Source organism: Crocodylus siamensis, chromosome 5, assembly GCF_052110815.1.
Source record: "Crocodylus siamensis isolate JL-2025a chromosome 5, ASM5211081v1, whole genome shotgun sequence".
In the NCBI taxonomy this organism is placed as follows: domain Eukaryota; kingdom Metazoa; phylum Chordata; order Crocodylia; family Crocodylidae; genus Crocodylus; species Crocodylus siamensis.
In genome coordinates this window covers 206,107,584-206,122,562 of record NC_143399.1, presented here as the reverse complement: position 1 = coordinate 206,122,562, position 14,979 = coordinate 206,107,584, and the positions used below count along the sequence as shown (strand labels likewise).

General features: G+C 52.3%; 1 protein-coding gene and 1 pseudogene across 2 annotated transcripts in view; one reads left to right on the top strand and one right to left on the bottom strand.

Annotated features, from left to right (window-relative positions):
* The window catches only part of LOC149865232 (GTPase IMAP family member 7-like), a 3,831-nt gene extending 3,361 nt beyond the window's left edge, over positions 1 to 470 (bottom strand). Inside the window, exon 1 of the mRNA XM_090049832.1 lies at positions 464 to 470. Coding sequence (XP_089905958.1) covers positions 464 to 470 — 7 coding nt within the window. The remainder of the gene's footprint in view (positions 1 to 463) is intronic.
* Positions 471 to 891: 421 nt separating this feature from the next.
* LOC149865231 (GTPase IMAP family member 1 pseudogene) lies at positions 892 to 7,294 on the top strand (annotated as a pseudogene). The gene is made up of 3 exons (XR_016442695.1): positions 892 to 900; positions 1,398 to 1,437; positions 6,402 to 7,294. The product of XR_016442695.1 is annotated as a GTPase IMAP family member 1 pseudogene (transcript).
* The last annotated feature ends 7,685 nt before the right edge of the window (positions 7,295 to 14,979 follow it).

The window sequence follows — 14,979 nt, the reverse complement described above, 5'->3', positions numbered from 1 at the left end:
CTGTTGATATAAGTCCAGGGCTCCCATTGTGCTGAATCTTTCTAGGGTGGCTCCTGGCAGGCTCCAGACTCTCCTGACTCACTGAAGTCAGAAGTAATTGTAAGTCTCGAGGTTGCTGACAGTTCCTTGACAAGATGACAGAAAATTGAGCCCAGTGATTCTTACCTGGGGTGCCGCTGAATTCAGAAAAGTTATTGGGGGTGCCGTGAGTCTAAAAAGCATGAGACTCGCTGTTTCAGGCAAATGCTCACAGCAAATGCTTTTTCTGAGTGAGGAAAGAGCCTTAGAAAGTTTACTGAACCTCCCTCTTCTCGTCCTCCTCTGTGATGGTTCTTATCTCATGCCTATCACCAGGCTCCAGTACACACCACGTAAGACACCCACAAGCAAGGCTGTGTCCGTTTCAGTTTTGCACATGACAACAGGCAAGGGTGCAGGAACACCTGGTCCCTCCGCTGCGTACACGGCATTGGTATTGCTTGAGCAAGGTTACGTCACTCAGAGCTTGGGCTCAGCTGTTCACACCTCATTAAGTGTTGTTCGACAGCTCCTCAGGGCAAGGATTGAGTTGGTTTCATAGTTTCATAGTCTCTAGATTTGGAAGGGACCTGTGTAGGTCACCTAGTCCGACCCCCTGCCATGGCAGGAAATAGTACTGGGGTCAAACGACCCCAGCAAGGTGTGCATCTAACCTCCTCTTAAACACCCCCAGGGTAGGAGCCTGCACCACTTCTCTTGGAAGTTGGTTCCAGATCCTAGCCGCCCTGACCGTGAAGTCGCGCCTCCCGATATCTAGCCTAAACCTACCCTCTGCCAGCTCGTGACCGTTATTCCTGGTCACTCCTGGCCGTGCTCGGGGGAACAGGGACTTCCCCAAGGCCTGCTGTAGGTATGGTGCCGGTTTGTTTCTCCAGGAGTGGAATGCAATGAAAAGTGACTGATTTGCATCTCAGCGGCCTGCAGGGTGGGTTTGGTTCAGCTAGCCATCGAGAAATGATGCAGGCCCAAACCAAGGCAGTCAGCAGCAAAGCTCTCCGCTCTCTGAGAATCACCCCGTTACTGTCTCAGCTCAGAACTACTGGGAAGTTTCCGCACCTAGATCTCAGCACAAGCTTTATTAAATTGACAGAGATGCCAGGAAGTTTGTTTTTCTTTCTTAATGGGCAGCAGTTTGGGAAATCTGTACGTGCATGGCTCAGGAAAAGGTTTCATTTTCTGCTACAATCATTTCCGTACTCACCAAGGAGTGTAAATACATTCAAGAGGGACCTGAGAGGAGGGGACGCAGCTTTCTTCCTTGAGCTCCTTCTGAAACTCCATACATAATGTTTTTTGAAAATCAAGATTACAATATTATTTTTCTTCTTATTAACGCATTTTATTTATGATTATTACAGCCACATTTGCAGCCAGAAGAAGATGTGCCAACTCCCTCAGGTAAGAAAGCAACACTTGAGCCTCTGGTCTGCGGGGAAGGGCAAAAAAAGACTTCCAGGAGACATGAGTCCAACACTCATCTCCCAGCTCTGTCCTCCCACTGGCCTTTCCTGAGCTCAACGAAAGAGGAAGGTGACAACCCGGGATACCTGGTTTTCGTGTCGTGGCCACAGGACATTTCTGCTCACTCCCACCCTTTGAATGACAGGGCTGCCCCATACTCTTCAACCGGGAGGGGACAATTCTTGGTTTCTCATGGGTGGGATCAATTCCTCGATGCAAATTCACTGGCTAGGATCTGGGTTTGTCCTGGCCGCATGATGCTAAGCACCACCCTTTGTAAGCAGATGGACAAGGCAAGGTTCCCCAGTGAACGTAGTCATCTGAAAGACTGTGTAGTCTGCTCTGGCCCAGGGAGTGAGGAACGGGCGATCTGCGGTTTGGCCTATTCAGAATTCCCCTGTTAGGAACTGCTGCCATGTAAGGACCAGCAAAGTTCTGGTCGCTCTCCCCTGTCTTGGCTGGGGACCTGAGGTAGAGGAGATGCCCCAGCCAGTGTTCAGTGTCTGACAGCCTCCTGATCATAGATTCGTAGGTGTTAGCTGGCAATGCTATGTTGGTGTAGCAATGAGCGACAGCAATGTTGTTCATCACTGCAGCAACGTAGCATCTCATATAGGTGTGCTCTCTGACAGGTAAAAGGGATGAAAACCTGGCATCTGTAGCTGCATGGAGCCCACTCCCATTCAGACCCCTACTTGTCCTCTGAGTTAAGGGAGCTGGGGGCTGAAGTGTTTGGGGATTGTTTTTGAGTCTTTTCTTCATGCTTCTTAGTAACCCTTGTGCTTCCAGTGCATCAGATGGTGCAGCCCCAGAAGGGGCGTGGCACATCCAAGCAAGTGTACAAAATCCTGCAACCCAAGGAACCAGCAAGGGAAGCTCTTGCTTTTATGTAGGGGACTAAGCAATTGCCCAGCAGGAGCCCCGTGCCCCCCCTCTCTGCCATTTGGGCCTGTTCTGCCTTTACCTCCTGTTGCTTGGGGTCTGGGCCCACTTCCCTGCTCTCTGCCTGTGACAGGAGTCTCATTTTTGGAGTCTCTCCGCGAGTGCAACTCCGGACTCCTGCAATGGGTCCACCACCCACCTATTCTCTCCTGCCACGACTTGATCTTGTTCATAAGTAACACATGATGAAACTTAGCGGGAAGCTGCCCATTTGTACGCGCCCCGATGGCAGGGTGCGCTGTCTGCGGCTCCTGTACCTCCCCTGCACCGCAGCCCAAGCCTCGCCGATGGTGCTGGAATACTCTAACTAGGGCCATGGTACTAAGTCCCAGCCCTTTGTGTGCTCTCAGGGCTTCTTGGTGCCCCTTCTCCCTCCCGTGTCTCTCACTGCCCCGCACTCAGCCCCTTCGGGGCCTTGCCCTCTCTGGGGCCCACACCTGCACTCGTTGCACATGCTCTCCACCCCGCTCTGGGGCCTTGCCTTCTCTGGGGCTGCTACCGCGCTCCTTGCTCTCTCTCTCTGCCCTGCTCTAGGGCCTTGCCCTCTCTGGGGCAATACCGCGCTCCTCGCGCTCTCTTTGCCCCGCTCTGGGGCCTTGCCCTCTCTGGGGCAATATCGCGCTCCTCGTGCTCTCTCTCTGCCCTGCTCTGGGGCCTTGCCCTCTCTGGGGCCAATACTGCCCTCCTCATGCTCTCTCTCTGCCCCGCCCTGGGGCCTTGCCCTCTCTGGGGCCCGTTGCCCCACCGGGCAAAACACCACCCTTATGGGCTGCGGTCCGCAACCCTGCACACTGCGACTCTCTGGCGCAACACCGCGTCTCACCAGCGCAAACAGTCGTGCCCCGCAAGCACTGTGCTGCTACTGGGCACTGGGAACCCCCAAGCTGCTGGGAAGCCCCCCTGAGGCCTCCTCACTCCCCTACAGCCTCACCCGGTCCTCCGGTGTAAACTGTAACCGAAACTCAAGCCACCTGGCTACAACATAAACAACAGAGCCTCCTGCTCATAACATAAACTCCAAGCCCCTCTAGGGCTTTCAACCCTACCTCCCTTTAGGGTGTCCTCGTCCCCAGCATCATCGCAGCCGGTCCGCGTGGTAAGGCTGCAACCACCAACCCAGGCTGCTCAGCTCTGCCGCAGACCTGCTGCTCCTGCTGCAGCCAGAAGGGAACTGCTGCTCTGGCTCAGGCCTGGGTGGTTTATAAAGGCCCGTCCCTGCCCCCTGCCAGTCACCTGACCTATCTGGTTGCTGTGGCAACCAGCACCTGAGCTGCCTCTGGTGATTGGCAGCTCCTTAACTCCCTCTCAGTCACAGGTCATTGCCCTGATCCTGTGACACAGCCATAGAGGTGGGGGGAAGGGAGGAGTGGTCCTGGGCCTGGGCCCAATGCAGGGAAGGACCACCTCGAGGGTGGGGAGAAGCTGGCCCATGGCAGTGGGGGGAGCAGTGAGCCCAGGCTGACTCGGTGGCAGCGGGGGAACAGGAGTGGGCTCAGAGCTGGTGGGGGAAGAAGGAGGGTTGGAGGAGAAGTGGACCTGGGCCTGAGGAGGAGAGGAGGCCTAAGCCTGAGGCAGGGGAGATGCCGGCCCGCCATGGCATTGTGGGGAGCAGTGGGCCCAGCTAGATGCAGCAACAACTGGGGGAGGGGAGGAGCGAGCCTCTTCCCCTCTCGGGCCCAGGCCCACTCCTCCCTCCCCTCTGTCCTCCCCCCCATTGGCTCTGAGCCTGATTCTCCTGTTCCCTCGCTGCCCCCGGGTCGGCCCAGGCCCTTGTTGTCCCCATTGCAGTGGGCTAGATTCACACTCACTCCTCCTCTCTCCACACATGGGGCCCTGGCTGAGTCACTCCTCCTCTCCCCACATTGCCATGGCACGCCCGTTATTCCCCCAATCCGTGTTGGGCCCGCTCCTGCCCCCACTGCCGCCATGTCATCCCACCTAGGGCCCTGCAGGGGGTGACAATGGAAGGGGGAGGGGCAGGCCAAAGCCATGGCCTCACCCCCCTTGCTCCTCCGTGGCACTCCAACCACACTTGCCCCCTACCCTGCCGCCAAGGTCACCTGCAAGGAGTAAGCAGGGGCGGGGGGGTGAGGCCCACCAGCTCCTGTTCAAATGCTTGTTCACACTCCAGTTTGGCAGTCAGAGCATGAATAAAGCGTTACGGAGAGACAGACGTAGGCTTTCATAATATTAGAATACGGGGCATTAGGGTCACAAGCCGGTGAGTTAAGGAGAGCGGGACAGACACAGGTAAATTAACATTAACATTAAGATACGCACACTTAAGATCTGGGTAACAAGAAGTAAGTAGCAACACTGTGGTGAAATCACCCGAGAACAGGTAACTGCTAGAAAATACTAACGTTGTGGTACAGACGCTGGAGCATGTTAAATCCTCCCACAACTCTGGAGGCTCCAGATCAGCCCCTGGTCCCAGAAACTGCCCAACTGCCACCTGCCCAGGCCCTACGAATGAGCCCTTCTGCTGCAGCTCACCGTCCTGGCTCTGCCGCTCCTTCTAACTCTCTGGCCACGTGTTCCCTCACTGCTGCATGACTTGGGCTACTCCTGCTCACTCCTTCCCTGCACTGCCTTCTGGGAGCTGTAGCGCACGCTGCAGTGCGGGGCACTGGAGTGCTCATTACAGCATTATAGTATATGACATTCAGCAGCACCATGCATTACATCAGACAAGCATTTAGTACAAAAAATGTCCCAAGAGCCCCATTCTCTTGTTAACCACAGTGCCGCACTGGGGAGATAGAAGTAAATTGCAAGAGGGCAGGATGTTTTCCTGAAGCGAAACAGCAATTATTAATTGGCCAGAATCAGCAGGCAGGCAGCGTGGTGGGGCAGGACAGGACAGCTAAGCTGAACATACAAGAGTACCTGTCTGGAAGGACAGGCTCCAGAAGACGTATCTGTTTTGGCTCCTTGGTATCTCTGTCTGGGGTTTGAAACCTCCAGTATTGGGCGGGGGGCGTGTGTGGGGGGGCTGTTTTATTGCCCTGGTGTTCTTTCTGCAGTTAAATTGCTCTGTTGAATTCCTGATGGCTTGTTTCTTACCAGTTAAAAGCTACGTACCTCACCTTTTCCTGTTCAGGAAAGAGATCTGGGAGTCAGCACAGACAGTTTGCTAAAAACATCAGCTTCATGCTCAGCAGCCATCCAAAAGCAAACAAAAAGTCACAGATTAGTAAGAAGAGAATTGTAAACGATACTGAAAGTATTACCATGCCCCTTTATAAATCCATGGTGTGTCTACGCCTTGAATACTGGGCCCAATTCTGTCACCAGACCTCAAAAAGAATAGAGGAGATCTAGAGACAGTCCAGAGAAGGACACAGGGGGATGGAGGGGCTTTCCTATGAGGAGAAGCTAAAGAGGCCAGAGCTGGTCAGTTTAGAAAAGCGACTCTTGAGGGGAGATATGAGCAGGGTTTACAAAACATCAAATGGTGAAGAGGAAGTCTATAGGGATTTATGTAGTATCTCCTACCATACAAGAACTAGGGGTCACGATGTGAAACTAAAATGTAGGGGGGTGTCTACAAGGGATGGAACTGCACAGCGGGTACCACACATTTATTTAGCACTTGTATAAGCACGTACTAAATAAATGTGCAGTAATCTGAGTTACTGTGCAGCAGCACCAGCAAACATCTTTTAAGTTCTGGAATTAATAATACTGCGCAGTAGCAGATTAGCGCTGTCCGCGGTGTGATGCACCCAGTAAATGGCAGTTGTGATGTTCTTATATTATGCTCCAGAGGGAAGTTGTTGCATTCTTTCCCTTCATGGAACATCATACAACTGAGGCAGGCAACACAACGCAGGAACAATGATGAGAGAAATATTGCAAAACAGTGACACTTTCTAGCACAACACAAACCCTAAGTTGTATTCACTCAGTTTGTTATCTGTGCAATGATGTTCTCAGTCTGTTAAACTCATTCCCAGCAGCCCAAGAGGAAGGCAGCAAGAATCCAGAGGAATCAGCATGGAGAATTGTCCTTGTTGGTAGAACTGGAGTTGGGAAAAGTGCCACGGGAAACACCATCCTTGGGGAGAAAAAGTTTGAGTCGAAACTTGGGGCAAAATCAGTAACTTTGAAATGTGACAAAGGAACCATGATGTGGAATGGGCGTGAAATTGTGATTATTGACACCGCCAACATTTTTGACCCAAATACCCATGGGCCAGAAATTTTATGTGAATTTGGTAAATGCTTTGCGCTCTCCCAGCCAGGCCCCCATGCTTTGGTGCTGGTGACCCAGCTGGGCCGTTACACAGAGCAAGACAAGGCAGCTGTGGAGCAAGTAAAAGCAATGTTTGGCCGTGAGGCTCTGAAGTTCACAGTTGTTTTATTCACTCGGAAAGAAGATTTAGGGGATGGCTCCCTGGCTGAGTATGTGACAAATTCAAATACTAGAGAGCTCCGAACATTGATTAAAGCCTGCAAGAACCGATACTGTGGTTTCAACAACAAAGCAGGAGAAGCAGAGCGGGAAGCACAGGTCGAAGAGCTGATGAAACGGATTGAGGAAATAGTGAAGGAGAACGGGGGCAAGCACTGCCCCTATAATCGGTCTTTCCTGGATACTACATCGAATGAAGAGCAAGGAGTACAAAAGAGAGCCAGGAGACAGTCTGAGACATCTATTGGGCAATGTGCTGGATGGAAGGTGGTGGTTAATAGGGCTGTGCAAGGCTTCACGTCCCGCTTTGGATTTGGAGCTGCTTCGGATGCTTCGGTGTCCAAATCGGCACTTCCGGATTGAAGTGGGATTCCAGCAATGGTGTCCGGAGTGGGTCGGGGGCATCCAAAGCACTTCGGATGCTTTGGCCATTTTGAGGCAATTAGAAGAGGGAGGGGGGCGGGGGAGGGAGGGGGGTGGGAGGAGGGGAGGGAGGGGCAGCGGGGTGGGGGGAAGACTGGCATCTGTAGGTAGCCGGTGAGAAGGATTTCTCCCTGGCTACTTTCCATGGCAGCGTCTGTGGGGTGGGACTAAAAAAAGCATGAAAGCCTGTTTCCAGCCCTTCTGTGCCTTATGCAGCCCATTCCCTGTCAGCAGCTGTGGGAGAGAGGAATGCTGCGGCTGAGACCTGCCTGCTCCGTTTTCTTGTTATAAAGGAATGGTTAGGATTTAGGTTAGCTCAGCTTAGTTTAGCTATTCTCTTCAATTATTAGTAGTATTACAATTCAATTTATTCCTTTGAATTATTTTTTGGAAACTTGTTTTGGAAACTTTGCAAAAGGAAAGTTGTGTTTTCCCAGACAGTGTTGCCTATCACCGTGCAGGGAGGCACAGATTGCTTGCACACATGCATGCATGCACACATGCACATACACACATACACAGAGACCCAGAATATAGAAAAAAAAATCGCAGCAGAAGAAGACAGGCAGATATTTACAGAAGAACAAGACACAGATAATAAATTGAGACACAGGAAGAAACACAAATAATTTTAATCAGAGCACAAGACAGACAATATATTGAGACCCACAAAGAAGCCACACAAATAATTTGATTCACAGCACAAGACAGACATAGATATTCACAGAAGAACAAGACAGACAGATATACAAAAGGATACACACACACACACACAGACCTTTTGCAGCACAGAAAAGATAAATATGAAGCATGTTGGAAAGGCAGGTGGCAGGTCTTCTGGCAGGGGAGGGAGAGGGGGTACGGGGAGAGCTAGAGCTGCAAGCCCCCCCCTCCCAAGCACAGGCGCATTCTCTTCCGAGCAGCCCCGACACCGGTGCTGCCAGCAGAAGCGAGGCGGTGGGAGCAGTGTCTGCACCTGACGTCCCTGCACCTGCACCACCTCCGCCCTGCCCAGAAGTGGGCACCAGCAGCGGCATCACTGCCTCCTCCACCCCAGTGTCGGCTCTCAGCGTGAGCCTCCCCCTGCCGGAGGAGGAGCTGGAGCTGGAGCCAGGGATGCTATGCATGCTGGCTCAAGTAATTCTGGGGACTGAGGGGGAATCAGAGTTAGTGCTCCACATCTCTCAAGTTTCCCCTAGACCCAGGTCTCCTCCAGAAAGCAGCACCTTGGAGGAGGCTGAGGTCGTGGAGGCAAGTGGCTTGACTGAGGCAGCTCCTCCTCCTGTTGAGCCTCAGCCTGCTGAGAAGGGGGAAAGGGCAGGATCCTCGCCCTCAACCCAGAAGCAGGGGAGTAGTGTAGTGTGTGATCATTTTGAGGTGGCAGATGATCCCAGGTTTGCCAGCACTGCCGAAGGCACATGAGCCGTGGCAAGGACTTGAGACACTTCTCCACCACGGCCATGCTGTTGCATGTGAGGTGGCACCACCCCCTTGCCCTTCTTCCTGTTCACCCTGGCTCCAGTGTGAGTGTGCCAAAAGGGATGTCCCCCGCTCACTCCAAAGCCCCTTTACCCCCAAAGCAGAGGCAGGCCACCCTGGACCAGTGGGGGAAAGGTGGACGGAAAGGGGGGCATGTTCCCAAGGTGAGCAAGATCACCCAGAGCACTGGGGAGATGCTTGCTCTGGATAGCCAGCCCTTCCTCCAAGTTGAGTGACCAGGGTTCAGGCAGTTTGAAGCATCTCTGGCCCCATTTTACAAAGTGCCCGCATGTACCACCTTTACCAGGGTGGTGGTGCCCTCCCTGTATGAGGCGTGCAGGGAGTACTTGAGGGAGGAGCTGTGCGAGGCAGGGCTGCAGGTAGCCTTGCACTTCACCTCCGACATCTGTAGCAGCCGGGGTGGTGATCACGCCTACCTCTCCCTCATGGGGCGCTGGTGCACTCAGGCCACCCGTGGGATCTACTGCAAGCCGAGGTGCTGGATGAGTCCCACACGGCAATGGAGATCATGGGGGCCATGAACTGCATGGTGCAGGGGTGGCTCGTTGGGCAGTCTGAGCTTACCCATGGGTTCATGGTCACCGACAACAGGGGCAATGTGGTGAAGGCTGTCCACAGCACAGAATCTTACAGGCTGTTGAGACTTGGGGGAATCCACATATCTGATGCTCAAGAGGTTGGTGGAGCTACAGAAGGCCATCCATGAGATGGCTTTGCTTGGGGAGATCAGGATTAGCGCCCTCCTGAACAGAGCTGAGTGGGGTAACATCTCCCAGATGCTGGTTGTCCTCAAGCTGTTCTCTGAGGCCACCGAGACCCTTAGTGCTGGTGATGCTCTCCTGAACAAGGTGATTCCCCTAGTGAGGGAACTGGAGAACCGAATGGAGAAGTTCCAGGGGATCGATGCTCCTGGCTGGAGCAGGCCACTGTCACCAGACGTGAAGGCACCGGTGAGGCAGCTGAAGGAGGGCATCAGGAGACAGCTCGATCCCTTGTGGTCCAGTACAGTCCACATGATGGTGGCCATGTGCAACCCGAGGGTGAAGGGGAGCATGTGCACTGGCAGCACCAAAACCCTTGATCACTGGATGCAGGTGCTGGTGAACAAAATCAGGGAGGCTGAAGTGCAGAGGTGAGGGGGTATGGAAGAGGGGGATCTTTTTTCCCGTGCCAGCACTCCCAGCACCAGCACTAGCACCGGCCAGTCTCCTCCACGCCCGCTACTGCCAGTGTGGCCCGTGGGCACGGCGTCAATGCTGGGGTCCAAACACCCCAGAACCTAGTCTTGGGCAGGTAGCGCTGAGGCTTCTGTGGCTACCTATCTCACTGAGGATGTGGAGCCACTGGACTGCGACCCCTTGGCCCACTGGGCAAACCGCAGGCAGATGTGGCAGGATCTGGCCACGGTTGCCCAGCCACACCTGTCCTGTCCACCAACCAGTGTTCCAGGCGAGAGGGTGGTCAGCATCGCTGGGGACATTGTGACACCCCACCGCCCCTGCTTGGATCCTGCACGGTGGAGCAGCTGGTGTTGCTAAAGCTGAACCCCCCGCTGCTGGGCTCCCCAAACTCCACCTGAGACGGACTGAGTGCCACCCTCCTCACTCCATCTGCACCCATTACCTTTTTTGAGGTTTTGAAAAGCTGACTAATGCACTAACTGCATCACTGGCCAGCAGGGGAAGAAAATGTCCCTGCTGAGCTCATTCCCCTGCCAGGATGAACTTGGAGGTATGGGATTGGGGCTATGGGGAAGGAGGATGCTCCAGGTCCTGGGCATGACCACTAAAACTGCACCCTGCCAGGGTAGGAAGGCCTGGTGGGACTGCTGACAGTGTGGCAGCCCTGTAAATGCCAGGACCAATGATCCCCTGGTGAAAGGCGGGTAGGAGGCACCGTAACCTCCAGCTAATGCATGCAGGCACAAAGTCCTGGCTGGGGAGCGCCCAGACCTGTCATGCCTGATGCTGGCTGGTTCCATCCAGGACCACCTGCAGGTACTTCCTCAGCCTGACAAAGGGGCTTTTAACCCTAAAGCTTCCAAAGATACATTGTTTTTAAGTACTCCTTTTTTGTTTTCATAATACACATATAGACATAAAAACACAAGATAAACCATCACACACCATGAATAACATCATATGTCCAACACAACACATCGTTACTTCCTGTCAATTCCTTTATAAAACGACAGGCCCGTGACAGTTCTGTCTGGGTAACTTTGGTGTTGAGCCAGCGAAGTTCTTGTACCTGTTGTCACGTAAAGCAGAGGACTGGGCATGAGGCTGTAGGGGAGGAGGAGTCCACACTGGGGCACACTGCCGTGTTGTGCAGACACCCCAGCACCAGGAAGGGCGCACCTTACACACACACAGTGTCACCTACCCACATCACGAGTTTTACCTGTCAGCGGCTTGGGGTACAGGGCGCCAAAGGACAGACTCCCCCAGTGAGACACACACAGCTGGCAGGCTTCGTGGCCTTGCAGGGCCCAGCACTCACTCAGGCCTGCTCTAGGACACACACACACAGCTGGCAGGCTTTGTGGCCTCAGTAGGAGCTACCTCCCCTGCAGCGTTCAGCCCGCTGTGACTTAACACACACAGGGTCACTTGATTCACGAATTTTGCCTGTCAGCAGCTTGGGTTGCAGTTCCCCGCAACCCCTGCACCAATCTTCTTGAAACTTGCCAGGATTTTTGGCCTCAGTAAGAGCTACCACCCCTGCAGTTTTGATCCCCCCACCCCTGTGGTGTAACAGATAGATGTAACAGGGGCTTTGCTTTCAAGAATTTGGCATACAGTTTCCCCCAAACCCCTGCACTGATATTCTTGAAACATGGTAGACTTCATGCTTGTAGCAGAGGCCACCATCCCTGCAAGTTTCATCCAAAGCATACAAAAAGCAACAAAGTTATAGATATTTCATTGATTCCCCATTATACCCTATGGCCGGATCTCCAATGTGGCTCTGACGCTTCAGAGCCGCTTCAGTCGGATCGAGGCGGAAACCTGGTCTGGAGCTCTGGATCCGATCCCGGCCGGCCGAAGTGGCTGGATCCAAAGCCGGCTCGGCTGGCTGCCGACTCGCACAGCCCTATTGGTTAAGTGGTGGGAAGGATGGGCTTCCACCAGCTTCTGAATCACCCACGGGGAAGGCAAGGACTTTTCGGCTGATATCTGTTATTGGACCAACTGTTTAGCTGGGAGCGTAGAGACAGGCTTTCCTTGTACCCTTCCTTGAGAAAATAGCACACACCCACTTGAGCACAGAAAAAACATTATCCACTATTAAGAACAGCCACCAGGATGACAAAAGGAACTGGGGCTGGTGCATTTGTAGCCTCTGTTTGAGACACCAGTGTGAATAGTCTGGATTTCTCATTGATTCTTAAAAAATTGGATTTTGTCCCTGGACACAAGCAGCCACCGCCACTGTCTCCCAGGACTGGTCCTACCCATTGCATCACTGAAGCATGTGTAGTACCTGGCATGTTCCATCTGAGGCCAGCCTAGCCTTAAGAAAACCTACCTGATCAGCACGTATCAAGGATGGAATCATCTGACTAAGTCTAAGCGGAAGTAATATTGTGAAAATGTCGTAATCAACATTCAACGAGACTGGGGAGTAGAGAAGGGAAAGGGAGGATAATAATCCTTCTTATCCTTCCTTTAATAGTGAAAAAGTAAAGTAGTCCTTGCTTATCTAGAGAAATTCCCGTTGTAAAATGTTTAATTGTACACATCTAATAATACTGGTGCCAGACTTTTTAGGAAAGTTTTATAAAATTCAGATGAAAACCTATCATTCCTGGATTTTTCCCTTCATTTAAGGAATGCACCAACCCGTAACTTTCTGTAATGTGATTTTCTTTTCCAGTTCAATTTTTCATGTTAGTGATAATCTTGGGAGGTTACTTTTATCTATGAACTGACTGAATTGCACCATATCAAAATTAAAATCTGCCTTACACAGTTTCTTAAAATAATGTTTCAATTCCTTGTTTATTGCTTGAAGATCTAAAATTGTCTTACCATCAGAGGTAATTCTTGAGGAGATATGCTTATTTGACGCGCTGCCTTAAGTCTTCTAGCCTACAACTTGCCTGACTTATCACCCCACTTATAATAATGTTGTTTAACTCTGTTAAGTTGAAATGCAATCCAGTGGGAAAGCTGTTCATTATATTTTGCCTTTATGAAGGAGCTAAGTATATTATCATCCTGTGGGTCTAGTCTATCCACCCTTTCCTGATCTGAAATTCTTTCTCTAATAGAAATAACTACGAAAAGCTTGCCAGCAGCAGCCTGGCTTGCTGGTTCAAAAGGGCTTTCAGTGATTGGTGGCAGGGTTTGAGCCATTCTGTGCAGGGGTGAGGCAAGGAGCTGGACTTGGGTGAGGACTAACTCATCCCCCCTTCCCTGCTTGGTCCAGTTTCACTCTTGGGGCAGAGCCCCCAAAGGGAATAAAAGAGCAGTATGATTGGCACACGGATGGCTGCTTTGAGGGACGGTGAAGAGGATGGACGAAGACGAGCTGGTGGAGTTGGCCAGAAGGGCAGAGCTGTTGCCCTGAAGAGCCCAAAGAACTCTCCTCACCAGCCGGGGAGCGGCAAGGGGCCACATCCCCCAGCCCCACCATGTAGGAACCCTGCGAGTGGTGCATGGCCGGTGCATGCCAGGTCCAAGAGGGACTGGGACCTGTGGAGCTGCTTGAGGCAGTTTGGGTCCCCAACCCCTGGCATGAGACCAGGCCCTCAGTGTGCAGCCATTGCGCAGAAGGGCTGGGAGCGGACTGCACAAGGCTGCTTGGGTCTCCAGCCCCTGGCACAGGTGAGATCCACTTGTGCACACAGCAGTGCACAGGGCCCCAAGTGGTCTGGCAGCTGGAAGACCCCAGGGCAGCTGTGGCCCCCCTGCTGAGCCAGAAGGCACCTGACCGGGGAGATGGGGACAGCCTCACTGGGCTTCAGAGTTGTGAGTTGCCAGGAAAGAGGATTTCCCACAGAGGAGGGGGCAAGCTACCCCATCAGTGAGTCTAACCTCTGGCCTGAAGGTGAGAGGCCCCTGAGTTTGGAGGTTTCCCTTGTGGACTATCCCCGATGGGTTGTGGGGGCCTGAAGGGCACTGGGGATGTCCTCTGCTCCTTCATCTCTGGAATGCTGCCACTGCTCCAGAGGCAGCCCTGGTTGTTCTTTGTGTCTTTCAAGGTTTAGCTTATATATGATGTTCCCATGCCTTGTATTTTGTGGGTTTTTTTCTATTATGTTTGTAAGTTCACATTTTATTAGCGTTTAAGGATGTATAATTTGTATTTGAGACCTTGTTTTGATCCTTCCAGATTACTTACTGGTATCCTAAGTGATTGTATAGAGTGTTGTACATATATTGCATATAGTTCCCAGGTCTTGTATATGTATGTATGTGTGTGTGTGTGTGTGTGTGTATATATAGATAGATAGATAGAAAGATAGATAGATAGATAGAAAGATAGATATATAGATATGTGTGTGTGTGTGTGTTCCAGTTCTAACCTTTTTATTATTAAACAAATTTGTACATAGTTAAGTTTATAGATTGTCCTGGCCTGGCTCTAAAGGGGACGGATGGAATTGCACACAGCCTGCAGTTTCACCCTGCAATGCACCTGCCCTGCTGACTACACACCTGCCCCTTCAATTGTAGAGGGAGGTACATAACTGGGTACCACCCAGGCTTCATAACATTTCAATCTCTCTCTTTTCTCTTTCACTAGCAAACTTTATACATTGCTTCCTCAAAGCAGCTTTTATAAATTCCAAAATGATCACAGCAAATGACTGTGGCAAGAGCAAGGGATCTGCTGAGCTGTAGGCATCCAGTGGCAATGGCAAAAGCCCACATCACCAAGCCTGCTGGTGGTAGCGCCGTGGGCTGAGCTGCAGGAGCATGGCAGTGGCAGCAGGATCACCACACCTCCAGCAATGCTGGTGACCCCACGGCACACTGAGCCTTGGGAAGGAGGAAGCAGGGGCAGAACAGCCATGCTGCAAACTGCGCTGGAAGCAGCACAGCCCCCTGAGACCTGGGAGCAAGGTAGTCATGGTGGGTTTGCTGCTCTGCAAAACTTACCAGCAACACAGCAGTGTCTCATGTTGCAGCCAGCTGGAGCCTGGAGATGGGATTAAGAAAAAAAGCTGGCGCTGGTGTGGATATGCT